Source organism: Chelonoidis abingdonii, chromosome 24 (genome assembly GCF_003597395.2).
Source record: "Chelonoidis abingdonii isolate Lonesome George chromosome 24, CheloAbing_2.0, whole genome shotgun sequence".
NCBI lineage: Eukaryota > Metazoa > Chordata > Testudines > Testudinidae > Chelonoidis > Chelonoidis abingdonii.
Window position 1 is genome coordinate 12,057,108 of NC_133792.1, and position 25,788 is coordinate 12,082,895.

General features: G+C 45.0%; 1 protein-coding gene across 5 annotated transcripts in view; it reads right to left on the reverse strand.

Moving 5' to 3' along the window:
• Positions 1-24,956: 24,956 nt before the first annotated feature.
• The window catches only part of CDK5RAP2 (CDK5 regulatory subunit associated protein 2), a 102,243-nt gene continuing 101,411 nt past the window's right edge, over positions 24,957-25,788 (reverse strand). For all 5 annotated transcript variants that reach the window (XM_032797926.2, XM_032797925.2, XM_032797927.2 and 2 more), the window contains one exon: positions 24,957-25,620. In XM_032797926.2, the coding sequence (XP_032653817.1) occupies positions 25,561-25,620 (60 nt within the window). In that variant the 3' untranslated portion in view covers positions 24,957-25,560. The remainder of the gene's footprint in view (positions 25,621-25,788) is intronic.

The window sequence follows — 25,788 nt, forward strand, 5'->3', positions numbered from 1 at the left end:
GACTTCATAGTAGCTACCACATGGCATCTTCCCAGGAACCCTCAAGACCTGGGCACACTGGCAGAGAAGCAATGAAAGCAAGATATAGGAAGACAATACCCAAAACAAAACTGAACAAACTAAAATCAAACACATGCACCAGGAACATGGGAGACATTGCTATTTAGGCTATTTTCAGAGATCTGTTTAACAGAGGGTATCTAAGCACCATACAACTGTCTTTGCTGGGGTATTGTACTAGCACCCATCTCATTATATCTGAGCACTTCCCAGGTTAGCGACACAGTGAGAGCATGGATGGACTTCATGATCATGGTGGAAAAGTGTTAGAAAAAACTGATGATATCCTAGAAAATGTTCTGCATTATCTTCCAAAAGTAACACAGCTTTAGTAATAGAAGACCGCTCCACAAACAATTGTGCTAAGTCAAGTCTCTGGAGAAGTGGGGAAAACAGCTAATCTTGATCAATGTATGAGTTATATAGATTGGCAAAGTGTAAATAAGCGAGGTCCTACTATATATTGCTTTGTGGGGTAATATCTTTAAAAATACCTTCTTGCCTTTAAGTTCCCTCTGTCACATCATTGGTTAATAAGTATGTTGTGTGGCAGACATTAGCTCAGAGTTTCTCCAGGGATTTATCCTGGGTCCTCTGCTATCATCAATCTATAGGCTGGTCTTGGTTCAATGGCTAGAGCATAAGAGTGCACGTCTCCTGCCTCCCAATTTATCCCAGCTTTATTGCTGATCAGCTGTGCCATTCCATAGGTTCATTAAGCAATGGGCTTAAATTGCAGCAAGGGAGGTTTAGGTTGGACATTAGGAATAACGTCCTAACTGCCAGGGTGGTTAAGCAGTGGAATAAATTGCCTAGGGAGGTGGTGGAATCCCCATCATTGGAGATTTTTAAGAGCAGGTTAGACAAACACCTGGCAGGGATGGTCTAGATAATACTTATCCCTGCCACGAGTACAGGGAACTGGACCTCTCGAGGTCCCTTCCAGTCCTATGATTGCCTCCAGGGGGGACCAAGTTGTATCCCAGTTGTGCTAGGCACTGTACAGACCTATAATAAAAGACAGTGCCCACCCCAAAAGCTTCTCTCCATAAAGACAAGAAGTAACAAGTGGAGTAAAGAGGGGTAACAACAATAGAACAATGTTTTTCATAGGCCAGCTGCAAGCACAACTGGTAAGTGCAATAAGCCAGTTGGCGAGGCAGGTTGCAAACCAAGACGTTATTTAATAGTATTGATCCCTTTTTGGTTTTCTAGTGTCCAGATGAGAATGAATGGCAAACTCTCCTTTTCAATCCCATCTGAATGAAGCTCCCTTCCAAACCAGTCAGTGCAGCTCTGTGCATTGGCCAGAGGGCTTCACTCGAGAGCAATACAATGACTTTCCTCCCGAAGGACTTGCGTTGCTTCTGCAGTGCCCTTAGGAGCTGGCAACCAGTATGCCAATCTCCCCACATGGCACTGTGCTGCCTGATTGCCACCTTGATGCAGCACTGGGTGTCCTGTAGCTCTCGAAATCTAGGTGCTGATGAAATTGGTAATTTACTGTTGGCTGGAGTTTGTCCCACGCCTCCCTGCTGATTACCCCCCAAAACAACTCTGTTACCAAGGCTGCTAACCCTTATTACCGAGTTGTTCTGGAATCTTGAGCTTTCCTGTCACGTCCACCTAGAATGTGTCAATGGCATTTCATCATCCCAGGGGCTCTGCCCAACTTCCCTGCTTGTTTTCTCACTAGGATGCAGAGGCAAACTTTTGTTGCCATGTAGCTCGATTATTGCAATTTGTTTCCTGGCCTTCCATCAAGCATTTTGTACATGGTATTTTGTTGTCAGCAGACACAATCACTTGTATTTTCTAAGCATCATGTTATTGTGTTGAAGGGCCCTCTCTGGCTTCAAGTGAAACAGCTAATCAGTTTAAAGAAACTATTGCTTGCTAGAATTTGGCTCCTTATCTCTGCTACGTAACTCACATGTGCCCTCCTGGACAAACACTTTTATCCCACTCTGAGAAGTTATTGACTGTTCTTCCCATTAAGACAGTTTTGTTTGAGTCAAGGTCCTCTGCTCATTTTTGCACGTTCAGTATGTTAATAATTTACTCTGCTTCTGTTTTCTGGCTACCCACTGTTGTGGCTGTCCCGTTCTGTTGTTTTTCATCATGCCTTATGCCAGAGTGTCAATAGAATACAGATTTCTGAACAAAGGGATGCCAATGATTAAGGGGTTTATTTTGGCTTTTTTTTTAAAGCCTTCTCATGAATAAGAATCTGAATTTATCAAGACCAGAGGCAATCCAACATAATTCAATTTCTCTGCTCCTTCAGCTGTCTCTGTTCCTGGAAAAACATGAATCAAGGTAGTTAAAACAAGAGACTAGGAGTGACAGCCCAAAACTAGAAAACCCCAAAATTGGATATAAAGTTGGATAGTGAGAACAGATGTCTTTCAACTCTAGGGGCCACAGTACAGCTCACCCAGGAGGTTGGGGAAAGCCGTAGGGGTAAAAGTGTCCAAGGAAAATTGGAACAGAGGAATTTGATATTTCAAGTCAGTAGAAACTGAACATTGTTGCAGCCTTCTGAGGGCTAGCTGATCTGTGTGAAGTGATCTGCTGTAAATGGTTGTGTCCACATTGCACAATCCACCATCCTGGGTAGGACTACTTGGATTCCTTTTTCGCAATCTCCATTGATAGGGAAATGGACCATGGCCCTGAACTCCCCTCTTAACCCAAACCTGGAAGGATCATCTCAGTAGGGGAAGAGGGAAGAGATTTGCATTGTCCTTGTCCCTCCTGTACCTGTTCTGTGGACAAAGGACTTCTTTTCTAGAACTAACAATTCAATACCTGTCAGCAACTCTAGGTTCCTTTTAAGAGAGAGGTGAGTAAAACACTAAAGACATTATGATAGAACCACTCCTGCACTTGCTCAGGAATCAGATGACCCAGGAGGTCCTTCCCAGCCTGTGAGGGCTGCAGAGTCCAGCTCTTTACACTCCCTGAAGCATGAGATCGACCTGATGGAACTGTCCTTTAGTTTGTACTGTTATGTCCAGGCAAAGTCACCTTCTTAGGAATGCACTGTCAGAATTAAAATCTCTGCTAGCTGTGCAGTGAAAGGGGGAGTTTATATTGTAACAAAACCATGGCCATGTAGGAATTCACTTCAGTTACTGTGATGCACCCCAAGACTGTTTAGCCTTCTCTGTCCCAGATCTCACCAAGAAGTTCTACTCATCTTGTGCAATAACTGAGGTTCTTCGAAGTGTCTCCCCCTGCGAGTGCTCCATTTCAGGTGGTGGTGTGTCCTGCCACCGTTGCTCAGAGATTTTCAGTAGCAGTGTCTATCTGGGTCACGCATGCACAGTAGCTGTCTCATGGCGGCGTTGGCACCTCTTCTGGTGCACGTGCAACCCAACCCCCTCAGTTCCTTCTCAACTGTCCTCAGCCTGAGACAGATGCTCCTTGTGTGTCAGATGCCCCGGTGAGTCGCACATCCCTCAGAACTGCACTAACTGTAGTAACCCAAAGGCAAGAGCCAAGTTTGACTGTTCTCGCCACCTCAAACTAATTCTTATAGAGAAATCGCTCCAACCAAACCACAAACTGGGACAACAGACCACCTCCTCTGGGACTCCCCATTGGCTTCAGAACCGACTAAAGACTGGGCTCAGTCCTTGAAAGTTTTGATGAAAAGAGCATTGATCTCTCCGCGGAGAGAACCACGGAAAAAAAGAGACCATCTCCCGCTAGGTCGCTGTCCTTGGTGCTGACGCAACACAGTTGAGGCACTAGGCACCTCCAGTACCATCCGCACCAGGGCCTCTGCCGAACCCAAGGCAAGAGACAGGAAGTAGAGGCATAAACGTAGACACACCTCCTCCACTGCACTGACCACAGCAGTGCGAGAAACGGCACCGAGACCCTCACTGACCCTCATGGTGAGATGAGGCTTAGAACACAGGCCCTCCCTAGCTGAAAGTGTTGGACACTGACACTTAAGACAAAGGAGAATTTCCATTAGGAGCCAGAACTGTGCCCGTGACACAACTGAGCCAATCAGATTTTTATCTCTACTCTACATACTAATGAGTTCACCGTGTTCTGAGTAGGGTGTGTCCAACTTCTATTAGCAATGCCTGCTAAGGAGCTGCTGGTTTTGAATGCAAATTAAGCAAGGCTAGCTGGTCAGATGGGTTCAGAGATTATTATTCTCACTGCAATAACCACAGCAGAAGCTGGTATTGATTCAGATTCTCTTGCAGCTGCAAAGAGATTGGCGGTGCTTTAACAAACAAACAACCACTTGGCTTAATGCATAAGAGGCTGGGACAATCCAGGTCCTTACTAGATTGTTATATTATCTCTGTTTCCACTGCCAGACCCCAGAAAAGTCTCCATTTTTAGAGAGATTAGCTAATGACCTGGCATAAGATGCCAGACTGTTCCCATGGTATTGGGGGGAAAATAGTCTTTGTAAAGGTTATACTGACTGAACAGATAATTTAAAAACATAACAAAAAAAAAACCAACCTCACAAATAAGTGAAGTTGGTTGAAGTGATTTTGTTTTTCTGGATCCTCTAGGCTAACAAATATTTGCAGTAGGTCAACAAAAAGGGGATGGAGATATAATATTATATCACTGGGTTTTTTGTCATCAGCCTAGTTTTAAAGATGCACCTGCTGTTTCTAGTCACTGAATCCTTCACACAGTTGCCAAAATTGTCCCTAGTAGGGAGGCAGTGGGGCTCCAAGTCTGGTCAGGCACCTCATTAGAGGAGAGGCCTGCTGTCCCTGAACTCACCAGGGAGTCTAGGACGTCCTTTGCCCAGCTCTGTGACAATTGCAGAAAGTGCTGCTGCTCATAGACTCTAGACTTGATTAATGAGTGAGGGGCTATTGAGCCAATGCAGGAATTCCTGGGTCAAATTCTGTGCAGGGAGGTCAGACTAGATGATCATAATGGTCCTTTCTGGCTGGAAAATCTGTTAACCACACAATACTGAATTACAGTCATACTGAAGTCACTGGGAGTTGGTGTTTGCTCAGAATCCCTGGTGACTTATTTCAGTTCCTAAATGAGGGTCTGGTCTAGGTGCCTAGCTTCAAGCACCTGACTTTGAAAATGTTGTACTATATCATTTGGAGGTGACACCTGTGTGATCTGTTGTGGAGTTATGTGACAAAATGCAATCAAGCTTGTCTGGACAGCTCCCCTGCCTTCTGCCCACTGCTCCATCTCTACCATAAGTGCTGTGAAAGTTCCAAGCCTTTCAGCCAGCCACTTTGGGGGTTGTAACAATTTGTCACACAAACTTTTTTTTATTTTTCCCAAATGTGGCACTTCTCTCAAAGTGACCTTGGTCCTGAAGTGCAGAGCAGGGACCATTCAGTCCAGGACCAAAATAACAAGTTTAAGATCCAGTGTCTTATCAGCCATTGGGATTAGAAGTAGGAGCTTCATAGCACTAAAGAACACCAAATAACTCCTCCCTTTCCAATCATAGGAAACGTTTGTTTCTCGGCTGAATAGGTTGTGAGAGATCAGACCTTAAAGAGGCAACCTTCGGATTTACAGAGAAGCTAGCTGGAAAGCTCTCAGAAATGATCTCAAAGCTTTGTTGATTAGTTTCCCTCTCCCAGCGAGGCCTGTGGATTCCTGGTACTAGGACTGCTTGGCTTTATAGCCAAAGGGATGCAAAGACTAATATTGCTAGGAACATTGAAAGCATTTTAAAATACTTCCCAGGAGAATGAGGTGGCACATATGGACTAGGTGATGGTGTGGTATACATGTTTCACTGGCCCTTGTAAATAATGCAGCCCCCACAAAATCATTTGGCTAAAAGCTTTGATCAAAGCTGTATTGCTATAGGGAATACAGTCAAACCACGATGCCATTCTTAGGAGCCTGGAGGAATCAATGGGATTCCTCATGGGAGTAAGGCAAGTGGGATCCGGCCCTATGACATTTTCTTGCATAACACCTAGCACAGTTGGCCCCAGCATAACCAAGGCCTCTGATCTTGCAGAAGCACTTACAACCTTAGTTTTCCCCATTTCAGAATGTAATTCTTTTGGAGGAGGGTTGTGGGAGGAGCAGTGGAGAATGCTGTGCTGGTGATTATGCTCTTTGCTTTTGCATAGATATAGATGGTGGTGTTTGGATGAAAGAAACTTGTGGTATGTAGAGATCAGTAGCCCCAGAGACTTCAGTCTCCTGTCTATAGAAAGGATCAAGCATGGGAAGTAGCAGTTACATGTAGCCACAGAGACCACCCACTCGTGTACAGCAGGACTGAGATTTTTCAAAGGAATTTAAGGGAGATAAGCACCCAACTCCCTTAGACTGGGATTTCCAAACGGGCATAGATACTTAGCTCCGTCTTGGAGGGAACACCTCTAGGGGAGTGAGGGAGAAGTTAGTTCTCCCTGGCCCAGTCAGTCCTTGAGCTCTCTATCAAGATTACCAACTAGGGGAGCCTAGGGCTATGCAAGCCAGCAGACAGAACTCTGGTAAGAGACACAGCCTGCCTTGCTAGAGCAGATCTCAGAGGGAGGATCGTGGCAGTGCCGGAGCTTGAGGATTTGGAGGGAATGGAGCATTAAGCTGTTTCTCCAGGGAAGAGGCTTCATAAAATTCTTGTGTTGTCTCCGTTTCCTCATGTTAACTCGCAGTGCAAGTTCTGCACCATGTTTGCTCATGTTACCAGGCCACACAGCTTTATCTTACATTTGACCCTAATGTGGGGAGAAAAAAGCAACTTAAAATATATATTAGGGCCTTATCCAGCCTTCTGTCACAGCAGGAGAATTCCACTCAATAACACAGTTCTAGGGGTTGAAGTGTGGTCTGGGTTTGTGTTTGTGTTTGTGTTTAAAGACTTTTTCAGGCACCAGAACTGTGTAGGTATTTTTGTTGCTGGAGAGACAAAGATAATCAGTCTGCAATCAAAACTTGTCCTCTGTTATCTTGACAGTTATGATGATGATGATGGATGGAGATGGGTTTAGAAGATCAAACACAAGTCAATCTGTACTGCAGAACCAACCACCTTAGATTTTTTTTAAATGCCGGTGTGACATCTGGTGGACTCAATAAAGCAAGTCAGTTTAAAATACCTCCACTGTCCCCCAACCCTTCCCTTATTTTCCTTCTTTATAGAATCATGGGCTTAAAAGGGAGAGCAAGGGCCTTTTAGCCTAACCCCCTGTCCAGCTGCAGGATTTATAAATTAGAAAGTTTTTCTCCTAAGCTATTTTAATTTTATTCCTTATTTATTTTGTGTGTTTCTCTGATAAGGGTGGACCACTGAGGTGAAACTTTAACAACAGGCTTCACTTTTTCTAACCACCTGTATTTTTACACTCCTTCACACTAGTTTTCTGTGTGGAGGACTGTCAGAAGAAGGTAACTTTTTTTAAAAAAAATCTTTAATGCGGTGCATTGAGAGAACTTCATTACATGTTTACAGGCTGTAAGTAAATGTTTCTCAAACCATGCAGATCAAAATCCCACCAGAGACCATATTAATGATTGGGACTGTCATAGCTTTAGTGAGTGCATATCAATAGATAGGCTGATACCAGGCTCTCTTGCCAGTTCTTTCCTTTTACCTTTAAGCCATAAAATATTAAAGGGGTTCTGGAGTGTGTGAGGCTGCTCCTGAGATTTAGGAGGAAGATGTTGCATTTATGCTTGTCAGATGATACATAGGAAGCACCATGTAACCTTCAAGTTGAGCATCATTTGGGGGGAAATAGGAGAAAAGGAGAAACTGGGCTGAAATTTATGCTCTGGAAGCAAAGAACTTGCCTTTTCTATTCATGACAGATAAAATGCAAGATTGACACAGAATGGAGTTATTTAATTTCATAGTATGTGGCTTCTGCAGAATGTGAAATTGGCTGTGATTACTTGAAGCAAAACAAGTTTTTTGTGTCATTCTGTTACTGGTACCGCCATCATGAGCAGCTGGAAGGGCCGCATAAATTCAGCGCTAGGCACAGGGACATCCAGCCATGTCCCACCAGTGTTTAATGAGGGTTCTGCCCACAAATCCTCATGAACGTCAGGGAATACTTACATATAAAAGCATGTGGCAATGGCTGACGGTTAATCCCATGCATCTTAACCATGCCCTTGATATTTGCACCTACTCCTTGCAAAAGGTTTTGCTCCAGTGAGGCTAGCAGACTGGGGTAGGGGGAGCTGATCAAAACCTTGTAGAAAAGGGTTCTCAATCAAAATCTGATTGGCTCCATTTTGAGGCCTGTTCCTGAGAGATACTGGGCCATTGATGCGAGGTGAGGGTGCTCAGCGTATCTCGGGACCAGGCCTCTCCCACGAACATGAAACCAGCTGAGATTCATTTGCTTTTGGGTTGGTTGCATATTTAGCCTGGCGCAGTTCTGTCAATAAGCCCTAGGCAGGACTAGGCAATCATGGAGTGAACCAGTGTCTGCACTGAAAAAGCTGTAAGTGGAAGAAAATAAGTTCCTGTAGAGGAACAACAAGGGAGTTCAACTGTGATGAGATACGATATTCCTGTTGAGAATTATTTAAACAGGAATGTGGTGACTCCACTTTTTATCTGGAATTAGTGGATACCCGAAAACCTAGCTCAAAGTGTAGTTGGAAGCTAAGTATAACTCCTGGGCAATTCATGCGACACAACATTTTATTAAAAAAATAAAAATTGTTTTGCTAAAACCAATTGCATTCAAACCTACATTCATTTATTAACATCATGTATGACAGATCTGTGAATAATTTTTCATAATTAAAAAAAAACACTAGAAATATGACTTATCTGTATCCCCGTAGCATCTAGCAGTCCTAGGGAGTAGAACCCCATGGTGGGAGGCACTGTACCAATACAGAACCAGAAGACGGTCCCTCCCCACAATGAGCTTAAAATGTGAGTATAAGACAAGAGACAACCAATGAGGGAACACAAGGAAAGAGTGAGACCTTATTGGCCAGCATGATGGGCAGTGGTGTAAGTGCATCAGTGGAGCTAAGCATCATTGTTTTTTGTAGGCATCATGGCAAGGGAGAGCTTTAAGGAGGGATTTGAAGGTGAATAATGAGATAGGATTGTAGTTGTTTCCAGGGAGCTCATGGGGCAAAGCACAAAGTTAGTGCTTTGAGATCCTCAGTTGGCAAATACTACAGAAGTGCAAAGTATTGTAGTTCATGTAAACAACATGACAATGGGTTGATCCACACCAAACCCTAGGAAAAGGACATTCTGCGTTTTCAAAATGTTTCAAAATATGCTTGTTAGTGACAAATCTAGGGAATGATCTTTATACTTCTCAGCATTTTCTGTAATACTTCAACGCCACTAACTAATCCTCACCACATCCCCTTGAGGTGGACAGATATATATTATTGTCTTTACAGGCTGAGAAACTGAGGCAGAAAGGTGAAATGACTTACCCAGGGCACCCATTAGTCTGGCACTGAGTCAGGCTTAGAACTGAAGACCCCTTGATTCCCACAGTTGTAACTGAACCACCACATACTGCCTTGTTCTTGGACTTCAGTGTCCATTTTAACTCGTGTGTGTGTGTGTACACATACATGCACTTACACGTGGTCTTTAAACCATGATTTGAGGACTTCAATAGCTCAGACGTAGGTAAGGAGTTTGTTACAGGAGTGGGTGGGTGAGATTCTGTGGCCTGCGTTGTGCAGGAGGTCAGACTAGATGATCATGATGGTCCCTTCTAACCTTAAAGTCTATGAAGAATGAAGCACTCTATATAAAGTTCTTTTTCAACTCAAAGGCTTTTTTACATTAGCATAGGGAGAAGAAATAAACTCTAATTACCCAGCTATTTTATGTGTCCTTCCAGTTGAAGGAGCAGGAAGGTGCATGTGAGAGTGGGTTTCTTAACCCTCAGAGATGTCTGTGTGCCTTTAAGCATGGCATACTGTGTTTCAAACAACTTAGCTTTTACTAATCCCTAGAAAGTTCCTATTTCTCTCTATACCTCCTCCATACAGAATAATGATTTTTCTTCCCTGCCAGCAGAGCTATGGTGCGGTGGCTGTGATGAAAACCTCAGTCTCACCTAGTCATTAGCTTACACAGAAAATGTCCACCCCAGAGATTGCAGCAGTGGCACTTAGTTTTCCAATGCTTCTATTGGGCAAATGGTGGGGCTGGTCTTTCCCTTAAGAAAGAGAATTCTGCTCTCCAAGACTACGTGCTTCTGCAGACAGTGCTGACTTGTGAGAAGGCATTCAGACTGTCTTGCCCCTTGCCCCGTTTGTGTACAATTATTGAGGTTCTCTGTCTCTCTGGCATGCTCTTGCTCTTTCTCGCCTATGCTCTTTCAGCTCCGTTCGATAATGCTCTGTGAGGACGACAAGCCATACAGTTGGTGTCAAAGTGTATGTAGGCAAGAGGACCCTGAGCTCTCAATGGGATGTAGGGCCATGCACTCTCCTGCTCTACGTTAGAGCAAAATTTAGAGATGGGACAGAAGGATTAGGGTTTCTAAGGGTAGGGCACTTAGAGCTAGGGTTAGGGTTCCTATGGGTAGGGCTTCCCGCCCTACGGTTAGGGATCTTATGGGTAGGGCACCTGGAGCTAGGGTTAGGGTTCCTATGGGTAGGGTTTCCTGCCCTAGGGTTAAGGTTTCCATGTATAGGGTACTTAGAGCTAGGGTTAAGGTTTCCATGTCTAGGGTACTTAGAGCTAGAGTTAGGGTTCCTATGGGTAGGTAACTTGGAACTAGGGTTAGGGTTCCTATGGGTAGGGCACTGGGAGCTAGGGTTAGGATAGGCCTTCTCAAAACACTGGAGCCCCACCAGTCCCACCCCCTCCCCTTGCTGGAATGGCTTAAGAGAAACCTATTTTTCTTAAGCTTTATCTGGCTTTGGATTTAAACTGTTCCCACACAATTTAGCAGCAGTTTAAGCTAGGATGGGAAGTTAAAGTGGTGCAACTTTCTCGTGTGGAAAAAGTTGGAGCTTTTCTTCCCCCCATCCTGTGTATGTTGCACTAGATCAGACTCCTTCGAGACCAGCTGCCCCAAACTCTGGGGCATGCCTCCCTAGGGGAGTGTGGGAGACTGTCCGGGCAGGCATGGCGGAGCCCAGGCCAGCCCCCACAGGGTACAGGCAGGGAGTGCCACCTACCCCTCTCCACTCCCAGCTCTGCTCTGGTCCCACCCACAGCCACAACCCCAGCTCCACACCTGGCCCCATCCCCAGCCCTGCTCCTGACCCTGCGCCAGCCCACAGCCTCTGCCACTGGCCGTGGCTCTGTTCCTGGCCCGGGTACGAGGCAGGAGGTGAGACTGGGAGCAGAGCCGCAGGCCCGGCTGCCAGACCCCACCACAGCCCAACTGTGGCTTCGCTCCCGCCCCAACCCCTATGTAGCATAGATATGGCCTTAGAGTTTCTTATTTAGAGTCTTCAGGCCAGACTCAAGTGAGACCCTCCTCCAACCCCCCCACATTTACACTTGGGGTCACAACTTCCTCCCTTTTAACTCACACCTTGTCCCAGCTTTTTGCCATGCAAAGGGCTATGACACTCATGGACCCTGGTGGAGCAGATGTAAGTTCTTCTAAGGGAGTCTATTAGAACGGAGCTTACCTCCTCCTCTCTCTCTGTTACACACTGCCTCTCTTTCTGTCTTGCCCACATGCTCACAGCGTACTGAGGGTCTAAGACTGTAAAATCACTCCTGCCCTGCATACATGCCAGGGACCGGGTCTGGGCAGCAATAGACTTTCCATTGAAATACTTGGGATGAGACGCCCTTTGGAATGAGCAGGAGGGGATGGCAGGCTCAGGAAATTCTGGGGTTCAGTTCAGAGTTTCTTTGGAATGCCCATCTTGGAAGCAGAGGGGTTTGGGGGAGTGTAGCAGAGGTGGGAGGAATGAATGAAGTGACCACGATATTGTGCCAGCCTCTCTGGTGTGAAGAGAAGCTGCCTCCTCCCTTGCAGCCACCACCTCCTCCGCCCACACATGCCCCCCTCCAGGAACATAGGCCCAAGGCAGGTATCGTTGCTTCTTCAGTGCCCCATTCACTCCTGCATGTCCACCAGGCTCTGAGGAGAGGATGCAACTTGTCCCTTGGTCCAGCCTTATGCTATAGACTGGAGATGGACAGGGGTGGGGAAGCATTTCTGAGTCTCTGCTCACCACCTCCCATGTCCCCTGGCCAAGGTCACCAGGCCAGTGATATGTGTTTCCCCATAATAAAATTACCCTTCCTAATGAGGGATGGGGCATGTGTCTATCTGGCTCGCTCTCTCTTTCTCTCTAGCAGTTAATGTATAACAGAAAATATTATTCAATTTCTTTCTGTTTGTTGCAAGCTTTGTTTTCATTGTCTATGTCAGAATGTATTAAAATGCTTTGACTGTCTCTGGCTTAACCAGTTGGGCAGAGGCTCCTGCAGAGCACAATAATCATGAAGGATTGTAACCTGACTTAATAGCTGTGGATATTTTCCAGTTCATTGTTGTCTCCTCCTTCTTTTGCTATGGTACATTTAAAATATCCACATTCAGCATGTGAGTGGATTGGAGCATTGTGTCTATTAGGGACAATTCTGGCCTTTGAGGGAGTGGACTGGATGATCTAATAGGTCTTTCCATCTGTTGCATTTATCCCTCTGGGACACTGAAGGTTTGAGGCAGGATAATCTTGAGGTGAATGCATTGCCCTGGGACTGAAAAGACCAGGGTTCAGTTCCCAGCTCCGCTGCAGGCTTCCTGTGACGTTGGGCAAGTTACTTAGTGTGTCTGTGCCTTGGTTCCCCAGCACTAAAATAGGGATTAAAAACACTTCTCGCCACCTTTTATCTCTGTAGATTGTTGTGTAAGTCCTCTGAGGGAAGGCTTGTTTCTTAGTAATATGTGGTGACCGCCATCTTAGCCAGCACATAGCACAGTGACTGAACCAGAGACTTTCAGAGCATAGTGTGCATCTGTCTCCAGCTTGAGCAAAGGCGTGAGACAGCATAGCTGGGAAGCTGTAAAAGATGCTCATCCTCTGTGTTTCAGGCACAGAGGGTGATGTCTAGCACCCTGGCCGGTGGGTTAGAGCAGCGCAAAGTGAGTGCCAATCTTGGCTGAAACCCCTCAGCACTGCTATAATAAACATCCTGTCCTTCATGCCTGTCTGAGGAAACTGCCCCCACATCCATGGGAGCATTCACTGACTAGGCCTTTATTTGAATGACTGGACGAATGTGTGAACAGGTGATACTTGGCTAGAGGTAGCTTTTGTGAATATTAATATCGTGATTACTCTGACTCGGTAATGTCCAAGCTCTGGCTTCAATATTACCTGTCTTATGAGCTCATTTCTTACAGTGATAAACCATTCTTAAGCCAAAGAATCAGAACTAATTGGCTGTATATCCTACTAGCCATTATATCCTCCATTTATCCTTTCCCCCTCTTTCATATTTATTCTCTGATAGTTTTTTTTTTTTCTTCACCCACTTTCCTTACATTTGTTTCCCCTCCACCCTTTTTTCATTCTGTTCTCAACTCTACCTTACTCTCGTGTCTGGACTGCTCTTTTCATCCCCAGGTTTTGTGAAAGCCACAACATAGAAATGTCCTGGCTTTCAGAGGTGCTGCTATAACTCAAGCGGGGGTGTCTGCCTCTCTTCAGTGGCTGATCCACCAAACAGGAAAAGAGCCTGCTACAGCTGCTGGATGAAGGACTTGAGTCCTTTATCTGGAGCAGTTAAAATCTGCTTTTAGCGCTATGGGTCATTAGAGGCATTTGAAAATGAGACCTAAGAAGGGACATTGTTGTTCCAACCATCCACAATTCTGGCTGACAGCTGGAAACTGCCGCTGCTCCATCTAAGTCTGTCCAGTTAATGATGAGCTAAAATGCTATCTGGCACAACTGACCAAGGGGTGAAATCTCTACAGTGGGACTCCAGTGGGAGTTTTACCTAAGTCAGGATTAAGGGGACAGGTCATGCCACAAGTAGAGGGGGGTGGAGGGAGAGAGAACCAAAGAAGGGCCAACTAAATCCCATTGTGGGGTTTCCATGTAGGTGGGCCACTCCCTGAAGGGTAATACAGATGTGTGGCCCTTCTAATGTGCACACATGAGGAAAATAGCCGCTGCTGAGATGCCCTAAACCCATGATAAGTTTCTCTGCCACTATTCCCTGGGACCCTGACTTCACTGAAGCCCAGCTTCAGTGATCTCTCAGTGCCTGGTCCTCAGACACCGGCCCCAGAAGGGAGTTTACATGTAGGTAAGGGTAAGTGATGGGGCATGAACACTAACAATATTTCCCCCATGGGTTTGGAGACGTAAGAGAAACGCAGCTATCTCCAAGCTCTGCTTGTTCATCTCCTTCAGCTGGGTCCCAAATTCCAGGGCGGGAGAAATGATGCTATTTAGAGTTAACCACCTCCAGTAAAGTCAAGCCATTTCCAAGGGCTTTCAGCACTTCCATGGGAAAGAGCAAGCATGACGCTGGCAGATCAGGTGCCAGCTCATGGCAAAAGCCCCGTGTCTTAACTGAACACTGACAAATACATGGCTGGAATCCGTCTGGCTCACCTGTGTTTTAGTGGTGTTAAAATAGGTATTAGAAGTCTAGGAATGTGTTTAGACTTTAATGCAGGCAGCAGCAACTCACAAGCATTCAGTAATCTCACTATAATATCTGTATCCCATCTTGTAAGGTAATATCTGAGCAGTTTTTATTGTGCACCTCTGTCACTGTGTAACTTACCAGACAGGAGAGAGATTAGAGGGAGGTGCTGATCTTCAACAGAAAGTGTTGTAGTATCAGAGGGGTAGCCGTGTTAGTCTGGATCTGTAAAAGCAGCAGAGAATCCTGTGGCACCTTATAGACTAACAGACGTTTTGGAGCGTGAGCTTTCGTGGGTGAATACCCACTTCTTCAGACGCAGAAAGTGTTGTGTCCTTCACAACAGGCAAGGTCCAGTGACACCAGACTACTGCGAAACATTAAAGAGGACAAAAGACTTTGTCTGCTCTCCACCCACTCCCCGTGAAGATGAGTTTTGCAAGTGGATTCCTCCCATCCCCTAAGCTTGAAGCTCAGAGCACGTGGTAGAAGGGAGATAAAAAATGCCAAGCAAGGAGTCAGTGATCTCTATGCGAGGCAAGGCTTTTCTAGGCATAAGCAAGAGATGCTTAGTCTGGGTTATCCCTAAAGGACACAGATGCTTCTATAATAATCAAGCTCTATATTACCTTTTGACCTTACGATTGCAATGCATTTGTGTGTGTGTGTGTGTGTGTGTGTGTGTGTGTATAATGTTCACTTGCTTTAACCTTGTAACTAACTCGTTTCCTTTCCCTAATTAATAAATCCTTATGTAGTTTATTAGAGGATTGGCTACAAAGCATTGTTGCTGTTAGACCATGATGTGATTGACCAGGGCGGGGAATCAGTGATTGGTTCTTTTGGGCATAGCCTGAATATTGCTGTGATTCTTGATGTAAGGCAGGCTCAGCTGTGTGGCAAGGGGACTGTCTGAGACTCCATGGTTAGACTGTTACAGTCCTGAGGAGTTTCCACCTGATTGGTGATATCAAAGTATGGAACTCACAGCCAACCATTTTGGGGTTTGTGCCCTGCTTCCTAGCTGTCTGCCCTGAGACTCTTGAGTCACTGCAGGCAGCATTACAGAAGGAAGGAGGTTGTTCTGGGTGTGAGTAAGGAGGTCAGGGCTAGGCCTTGGCGTGCACTCTCAAGTCCTTGAGTCACAAAAGCTTATGTTATCTGGGGCATACCCCTGGCATGTAAAGTGTTTTCACCTCAGCTCCTAGAAGAAGAAACACTGCCTACTTTGACTGAGCTGTGATAAGTGCATGCAAGCATGTGGATAAATGTAAAGTAAGGCACATTGGGGAAAAAATAACCCCAGCTATACATACAATATGATGGGGGCTAGTTTAGCTACAACTAATCAGGAAAAAGATTTTGGAGTCATCGTGGATAGTTCTCTGAAGACTTCCGTGCCGTGTGCAGTGGCAGTCAAAAAAGCAAACAGGATGTTAGGAATCATTAAAAAGGGGATTGAGAATAAGAAGGCAAATATATTATTGCCCTTATATAAATCGATGGCACTGCATACAGATGTGGTCTTCTCATCTCAAAAAAGATACTGGCACTAGAAAAGATTCAGAGAAGGGCAACTAAAATGATAAGGGATTTGGAATAGGTCCCATATAAGGAGAGATTAAAGATGCTAGGACTTTTCAGCTTGGAAAAGAGGAGACGAAGGGGGGATATGATAGAGGTATATAAAATCATGAGTGATGTGGAGAAAGTGGATAAGGAAAAGTTATTTACTTATTCCCATAATACAAAAACTAGGGGTCATCAAATGAAATTACATGGGCAGCAGGTTTTAAAAAAATAAAGGAAGTTCTTCTTCACACTAGCGCACAGGTCAAACTTGTGGGCTCCCTTGCTTGAGGAGGTTGTGAAGGCTAGGACTATAACAGTGTTTAAAAGAGCAACTGGATAAATTCAGGAGGTTAAGTCTCTTAATGTATACCAGGATGGTAAGAATACGTGTCCTACCTCTGTTTGTCAAAGGTGGATGATAGAGATGGCGGAGGAGAAGAGATCACTTGTCAATTAGCCTTGGTTAAGTTCCTCCCTCTGGAGCACCTGGCATTGGCCACTGTCAGAGACAAGAATCAGAGGGTAGCCGTGTTAGAGTCGGACTGTAAGAACAGCAAAGAATTCCTGTGGCACCTTATAGACTATACAGACGTTTTGGAGCATGAGCTTCATGGGTTGAATACCTCACTTCAATAGATGCATGTATTGTTGCTTCAAAGTTCCAGGGGCAGGGTATATGTATGCAAGCAAGCTAGAAGTAACGAGATTGTTCAGTCCAGGGAGGATGAGGCCCTCTCTGCAGTTGGGTGTGAAAACCAAGGAGGAGAAACTGGTTTTGTAGTTGGCAAGCCATTCACATTTCTGTAATCCTGAGCTGAGTGGTCAAATTTGCCGATGAACGGAAGCTCAGCAGTTTCTCTTTGAAGTCTGAGTCTGAGTTTTTTTGCTGCAAGATGCCACCTTAAGGTCTGCTATAGGTGTGGCCTGTGGAGTTGGAAAGTGCTCTCCTACAGTTTTGTATATTGCCGATTCTAGTATCGTGAATTTTGTCGTCTTTATCCTATTTCCATACAGACTGTCCAGTTTGGCGCGTATGTACATTAGCAGAAGGGCATTGCTGGCATATATTACATTGGTGGACTGTGCAGGTGAATGAACCGTGGAATGGTGTGTCTGAATCTGGTTAGGTCTGTGATGGTGTCGTGGGTAGATACTGTGGGCAGATTTGGCATTCAAGGTTGTTTGCATGATGGTTCTGAGTAGAGATTACTATGGTTGCGGTGTGCAGTTACTGGTGAGAATGTGTTTCAGGTTGGCAGGTTGTCTGTGAGTGAGGACTGGCCTGCCACCCAAGGCCTGTGAAAGTGTGGGATCATTGTCCAGGATGGGTTGTAGATCCCTGATGATGCGTTGGAGGAGTTTTAGCTGGGGACGTCTGTTAGTCTATAAGGTGCCACAGGATTCTTTGCTGCTTTGTCAGTAGACAGGATACTGGGCTGGATGGACCTTTGGTCTGACCCAGTACAGCCATTCTTATAGTCTTATAATGGGAAGGTTCATGCCTGTGCAGGGAGGAGGAGTGGGTATAGAGGCTTGACTCTCCAGTCCTTTGCTTTTGTGGGTTTGTGAGAGATGTGTATGGAGCAATCAAGGGTGGAATTCACAAGGGGGACTTAGGTGCCTAAAGTAGCAGTTTGAGGCCTAAATTCAAAAGATCCTCAAAACCTCCACTCAGATTTAGGTGCCTACAAAGTTAGGTGGCAACTAAGTTTCTGCCAGCAAGGATGTGCCCAGCTGCCGCAGGCCAGTGGTTAGTGAACTCAGCTGGGTGATAGGAGATGCAAGGTCAAGCCCCTGCTCCATATTAGGTAGATGGAGCAGTTGAATCTGGGTTGCTCAGCTTCTGAGCAAGTGCTTTAACCCTGTAGTGCCTTCCCGGTAAAAGGACTGCTCGGGCTTGTGCACCTAATGCCAGAGAGAGGTCACAGCTGTGGCTCCTGGGTGGAGGATGATGCCACCCTAGAGTTAGGCACTTAACTCCCTCTGAGGGCTCGGCTTAGGCCACCGTCCCATCCCCAGCATTTCCTACTGGCTAGCTTAGGTGACTCACCATCAGCCTGCTGGCTTCTGCAAATCCTGTCTTAGGTGCCCAGGCTCCCCCTACAATGCATGAGAAGGGTGAGGAGCCTAAGTGGGGTGTTAGTGCCACTTGTGGGCAGTGTGCCTAAAGGTTAACCTCTACCATGCTCGGCCTGGGGTGGGACTCACAAGAGAGACTTGTGAGTCCCACCCCCAAGCCCTTTCTATCACTAGGGTTCACCCGGAGACTGTGACTAGGGCTACTCGCTGCTTTATGCAACAGCAGAATAAAGCCACATAACTCAGGAGCACGTGGTGTTCAGCAGCACTGAGAAATTCTGAATGTCCAGGATTCAAGAGTTAGTGCCAATTTTTCAGTGTGCTGATTTAAAAAAATGTAAAAATGCACCTGTTTTTGGAGATTCTCCTATTCGGGCTTTTTTTGTGGGCCTCTGACCCTTTTTGAGAGAGAACACCAGTTGAGTGCAAACCAAAGAGAGCATCTCCTGAATAATGCATGCCGTGGCAAACGAGTTGAATACATTATCCAAGTACATTAGTCAGGGGGTAAATATCATTACAAATATCTTTCTAAAGAAACCACAGGATCACATTAAAAAGAGGCTGCGATGCTCTTATGAATGTGTGTGGGGGGGGTCCAATTCAAAATTAAAGCTAAAGATTATGCAAGCACGTGATCACTGCAATGGTGGAATAGACGGTCCAAATGCCCTCTAAATTCACCTAATGTCAGTCTCTCTGTTCGTACAGTTGTTAGCTTGCCTTGTATATATGGGACAAAGCCCAAAGGGGCAACACCCACAATTAAAATAGCTCTATCATTAGTCCTAATGGCCCCTGTGATCCTTCTACGAGAGAAGTGACTTGCTTACAATGGGCAGCTAGCAAAGGATTTTTTGACGCCTGGTTTTGGAGGTGATGTTACGTGCTCCTGGACTTTGAACCAAACTCTGTCTCCCCTCCCCAAACGTCTCTATAGTTGTACCTGCTGTGATGCATCCCCAAGAGGGGAACACAAAGGTGGATTTATGTGCCCTGTAATGTCTCCCAGATTCTGGGGGGTCCAGGGCCTTGCTACAGCATTACTATCTATTAGGCTGTCTTCAAACTCATGGCAGGTTCCCCAACAACTGCCACTGGGCAGCTGACCCAGACTATAGAGGACAAGGCAATTGACCACACCCACTCCAGCCCTAGCCATGCTCCTATGTCATACTGGGTAACATAGAGCCCCCAGGGCCTTTCCACCTCCAGAACAACATAAACGGGCCTCACAGTGGGACAAAATCTTCCCCACTGATTTCTTCTTGTGCATCATGTTAAACTGGTGACATAATTATTCTTGACTAGCAAAAGTGGCGATATTTTACTCCTGGGGGAATTCTGTGGGACTGCAGAAAATGCCCTCCCCGAATTCCTGTGCTTCCCTGCAGAAAATGCAATGAGCCAGTGGCCTGTGCTCCCCACTGCCACGCTGCTCCCCGCATTTATTTATTGACAAAAATTCTGCACACGTTTTAAAATTTTGCAAATTTTATTTTGGGGCACAGAATTCCCTCGAGTAGTACGCAGTGGAGGTTGTGAACTCCCCAAAGACACTAGAATTCCTGGGCTACAGAAATGATTGGTGAGCTCCTCCGATTTGGAATTCAATCCTTATTGGTTTTTATCCAGGGCATCTTAATTTCGGCTCCAAATGGAAATCAAACTTCCCAGCAGACGGAAACAGTGTTTTGGAAGCTGCATGTTCTGTTTGTGTGTTTGGTCCTTCCTTTTCACTGGTGTGCCTAGCTGATCAGAAGAGTCACATCGGCATCCAGTAGGGAAGGGGAGCATTCAACCACCTTTATTATGACAAGCAAATCCCTGGGTGGTGGAGAGGGTTGTTTTTTTCTACAGTGTCTGAAGCAGCTTGTATTAACAAGGCTATTTGAATACATTTCAGACTCACCTGTAGCATGAATCAGGAGCCATTTCAGGATAAGAACAGAGGGTATTAGGAGCACAGAGCTTTAGAAAGCTCTAAACTTGATACCACCCCTTTTTTCAAGTAATTGAAGGAAGGGGTTGGTATTAATACTTGCCAACTGGAAATTGCTCCCTATGTGATTTAGCTATATAGACCACACAGTCTGTTCCAGTCAAGGGGCTGGCTCCTCAGCCCGGTAACTGAGTTGTGCAGCACAGAATGAAGAGGGCACACGGCGTCCACCCAAATCTGCAGAACTGCTTCTTCCAGCCCTAAGACCCAAGCAACCCTGGGTGTGCGGGTGATAGAGCAAAGCAATATGCCCACATTTTTAGTGGCTGGTTTCCAAGAGGACCATAGTATGCTGCTGGCTAATGGAGCTGCTCTTCTAGCTCCTGGAAGAAGCCTCTGCTATAATACTTACTTACTGTCCCAGGTTCAAACCCTCACACAGAACGGGATCTCTGCATGTGTTCCCCTAAAGCAGGATAAGACAAATCTCTGCTGTTCTCCCTTGCACAGTTGAACCACACTGGTTAACAGGACATGATAGAGAAGAACTATCTAATTTCTAAAGTGGCTCCTTCACTGAGCAGAGCTGATGGGATGTGTGTCTGGCCAACTCCAAACAGCAGTCAGAAATGAGATTGGACTTTGAATCTGTGCTAAGCTGCATATTTGTACATGCCCTTCCCCAGGAGCTCGGGGGTGGGGGGGGAGGATGTTCTGAGCAAGGATGTGTTTAATTAATGAAATACGTTAGTCATTCTCCATGGGGGTGCAGATGTTTAAAAAGACCTAGGTTTTATTTAAGAACATGAGACAAACCAAGAGCCCTGGCACCAGACACCCTATTTAAATGTCAGGAATTGTAATGATTAGGGGTCTGAGCCTGCACAGTTAGTAGGGGAAATTGGTGGGAGTAAGAAATAGGACCAACGCTTTGTGGTTGAAAATTTCAAAGCAGCCCTTTGCTGAAGGGCAAGCACAGAGCTTTTTTCACAGCCTAATTTCAATGCTAGTTTCTCAAGCAAATGTAACATTGTGTTGCCATCTAGTGGCCAAATAGGGAAGGCTTTAAAAAGGGTTAGGGTAACAGGAAAGAAATTGAGTTGGAACGGGATAAGGTGAGTAATCATGGCCCAGGACCCCACTGGGCGAAGTGCTGTATGGTAATTACTGCAGGGCTCTAAAGAGGAGAGGTTTTCTTTTTGTATTACGATGGCACCTAGGCCCCAGCTGAGATCAGGCCTCTCATTCAGGCCCATGTTCAGAATTGACAACAGAGTCCAGGTCTTCTAACTAACTCCAGCCCAGGGACCTAGCTACCAGACCATGTGGCCACCAGGTCCTCTACCGCCTTTGAGCATAAAACAAAAGCAAGGTGAGTGCTCAGAAATCCAAGGACTTCTTTAAATCCTTCTGTCTATCCCTCCTGTCTTTTCCCCATACCATTTAAAAAAAAAAATTAAACTTGGTTCTCATTAAACAAAATTAACCCGCCATAAGTTTTGTCTTTTTTTGCAGCACTCCATTTGGTAAGGTTTTTCTTTTAATTATTTTTAAACTGCCCCAATAAATTGTGTGTGCTTAAGAAGAACTTCTCATTAAATTGAAATACTTTCATCTCTCAGGATCATCTCTTTTTAAAGAGGTAATGATATATTTAAAAAGAATTTCCAGCTGACCCCATTTCAACAGCAGCTTTATTTCCCACCCCCATCCAAATGCTAGGAGAGGCACATGTCTTTTTAAAATGGATGCATTCCTCACACCTGACAGAGGGGGCAAGGGATCAGGAGTAGCATTCTGGTGGGGGGAGTGGCAGGAAGTGTTAAGACCAAAGCAGCAGAGCATCTAGGGGAAGGGAAGGCAAATAAGAAACATACAGATGGTGGGAATAAAAACTGCAGGCAAACCAATAGCTCTGAGTGCACTATATATAGATGCCCAGCTGTTTCTTTCAGGTGTTGTAACTCAAAAGTGTAGGATGATTAATTTTGAAAATTGAAACGTACAGCAGATTTTGATTACATCTGAGTGTCTATAATTTAGCTACTTAGTAAAATTAACTCAATGTTTTTAAAGAGATGTGAGTACAATGAGAGAAGTGCAAGTTTGGCTATATGCTTTTATTTTTCTTTTGATTTGCAAAGTTTATTTTTAACTTTTTTTTATTTTTTACGGTGTATTCTTATCAACGCAGCCAAACGAGTTTGCTTCCCCCTGGTGTCAGCTAAAGACAGCAGCACTCAGGTTTTGTGCTTTCACTTCCCTCAGTGGGCTAGATTTCCAAGCACTCTTGAAAATCCAGCCCCAATGTTAGGTGTAGAGAGCTTGTCTCCTATTGCGACACTTACGGAAGGGTCCAGGGTTTGGTTTTCCAAAACACTTGGGCAATGTAAGAGTACAACTCCCACTGAAAGTCGTTAGTAAAAACCCTTGAAGTTTCTCTTTTACCATGAAATTATTTTGCAAGTGAAATTGTGAAGAAATAAGGAGTTTTTGATTGCTGTGAAGAGAGATGGGCCTCTGAAGACGTTCACATATGACAATGCTGGGGATGTACTCTCTCTATAATGAAGTTAAACAAACAGCCCCTGGCAGTGGAATACCCTCCACCCTTTTCAGCCAGTTCAGATCCCAGGGCTGAAGGCTGTCACTCAGGAACCAGCCTTTGGCAGGAAGGTTACAAGCTCACCTGCCTGAGGAAATTAGTAATCACAAGTTTGGCCCTTCAGAACTAATGAAGGACTTTTCCTCCCCTGTTTTGAAGGACCCACTGCATCCACTACCAAGTCCTGGTAGGCTCTGACACCAGAGGGTCACACTGGCAATAGGGAGTGTGTGGAAGCCAGATTTTTATGGTGGGGAGGATGGAAAAGAAAAAACTGTTCTGCCACAGTCAAGTGCTGGAGGAAGTCTTGCCATTGACTTCAATAGAGCCAAAATTTCATCCTTTGTATCTACTTTTATTACCAGTAATGTTTTAACTGTAGTCCTTTTAGGACTAAAATCAATTAATTGTGTGCCTTTGATAGCACTGTATGTAGCTAGTTACCTTGTTTTGTTTGAACATTCAACGCAGAGGAGAAAATGGCAGGAGTGCACATTAAGAGGAAGATGGGCCTGCTCTTGAGCCTGGCCCCAGACACCCCTTTATAAAGGAATCTTTTAAATTCAAGACCTGTTGTTTTTAGGGTTCATATCACAAAAGTGAATTCCCAAAATGTCTAGATAGTTGAGTCCCTTAAGGTGACTGTAGAAGCATCCCCCCCTACTAAGCCACTTCTCAAATGAGAACAGGATTGGGGCCTAGCATGTCCATGGGAAAACATCCTTTGACTGCAGAGATGCTACAACAGGCCTGCGGAAAGCAAATTTACAAAGACTGAATTTTGTTCCAAAAATGAGGTCTATCCTGAAGACAGTCTGTGCCACCAGACCCTTCAATTCCAAAAAGGGAGCTGACCTCACACTTCTGCACCACCTAAGATGCAGACAATTTTGTGAGCAAACGGGGCAGTGCTTAGGACACAGCAGAAGCCACCATGGCATCTCAGTGCTCCTGAATTATTGGGGAATCTGGAACAGAGGTAGAGCGGGTCAGATGCCGCCTGGTATCCTGAAGGGGTAGAGACAATCAGTGCTGATGCCACTGTTGTCAGTATCTGACTTAATGGATGCCCCAGGGCCACTACTGGAGGTACAGTATCCAACGGCTCTGTGTGTGGTAATGGTGAGTTGTTAAATGACCCAGCTCCATCCCACATCTACAAGGAATCACGGTACTGCTCAGCACTCCTCTGAGGGGACAGAGGAATCTGTTAGTTCTGGCATGGCCTCTATCTATCTTGCAAGACCTCTTCATTAGAGGACCAGAGGAAGGAGAATGATCCCTCTTTCTCTTAGGGAAATATCAGACCTTGGGCCTGGACCAACATCTCAGTGTGGCTCTAAAAGGCTCTCCAAGACAGGACAATCTGCAGATTTCCCTGGGGCCAAAGCACATCTCATGGCCTGCTCCAGAAGGTGGTGTTCAAGGCACAAATCTCTTGCCACCTGTGTTCTCTTCTTGAACAATTTACAGATGGAGCACCTTCCTTCATGTGCCTCTCCAGCAGGTCCCATAAACACTAAGTGTGTGGTGGGGGAGTCACTACTGAGGACAGCTACCCCATATGATGGATAGTGTTTAAAAGCTAGTGAGGACATCCCACCAGGCTAAACCCTATATAATATCCTTAGGTTTTCATTAGGTAGTAAACTACTATATAACAAAACCACAGACAGACAGAAAAAGCATGAGGTACAGTACCGCACAGAGTGGTCTGACTCAAGGAGCACATGCTAGAAGAAACTGAGGGGGGTTGGGGCAGCGGTACCCTTAAATACCTGGCAGGGGAGGGACTGCTGTACCAGGAGTGCTGCCCCTGCGGCTACTACTAAGCAAAGTTATCTGACGTTGGTGTGCTGGGCACCCCCATGTAGACGTGTATTCCACTTGGGTAACCACTTGGAGAACTGTACTAAGAGGAGGTGACAGAGTTCTGCTTCATTCAGCGACAATTACCTTCTCTGAGTGATTACTGAACACCAGAGGGACAGGAAGGCTTCCATATTTCTTCTGAGAAAACAAGTGACCCAGCCAACAATTGGGAAGACTTTGACCACAGGTGGTCTCTGTTTAGATAGTGCTCCGAAATCTCTGGAGTTGCAAACAAAATAATTAACATGAACAGGTTTAACAAATGTCTGATTTTAATTCACATTTTCAGACCTACCATCAGATTCTAATTGCTACTTTAGAATGTTAGCTCAACATCAGGTAGCTCTTAGCAAAATCCTTCATGCACATATTGACAATGCTTTAAAATACTGAAATCTTCCCATAGTTCTAAAATCCAGTGATGTAAGACCTAAAGAAAATCTGTTGTTAACCTGCTACAAGTATTCATTGTAAAAGAAGTTTGGAGATGGCTAACTACCTTGACTAAGTCTTTTAGGCACTAGGAAATATCGTACCACAAGAAGAAACAGAATGCATCTACTTAAAAAAAAAAAAAATTACAGCATAACAAAAAAGTAAAAAATTTCAGATGAGCCCATTTTAAACACTTTCTGTACTTTTTTTCAACAGCTCTAGTACCTATTCATGTAATAAATATTCAAAACCAATCTTTTCCCTATGTTAAATAAGTTACTTCCCAATAGTTATGTCAAATGGTGTCAGCTATTGAAGTGCCCAGAAAATCTTTTAAACCAACCAATATTAAGGCTTAAACTGCAAGGAAGCCTACACAATGGTCACATGAAGGAACAGGCTTTATTAGTGGAACTTTCTCCTTCACAGAATCCTTTTCTTGTTGGTATGTGAAGCTGCTTTTTGATTTTCAGCTGGCTGAACCTGGTAAGAAAAGCATTTATTGTTAAATTTCATAGCATTTTAAACTCTCACAGGACTTTCCAAGATCTAGAATAGCCCCCAAATTGACACATCTTATGCTTTAGGGCCCTGATCCTGCAAAAGGACCATCTGCAAGCATAGGCTCTTACTTCTGCATGAAGACCTGCT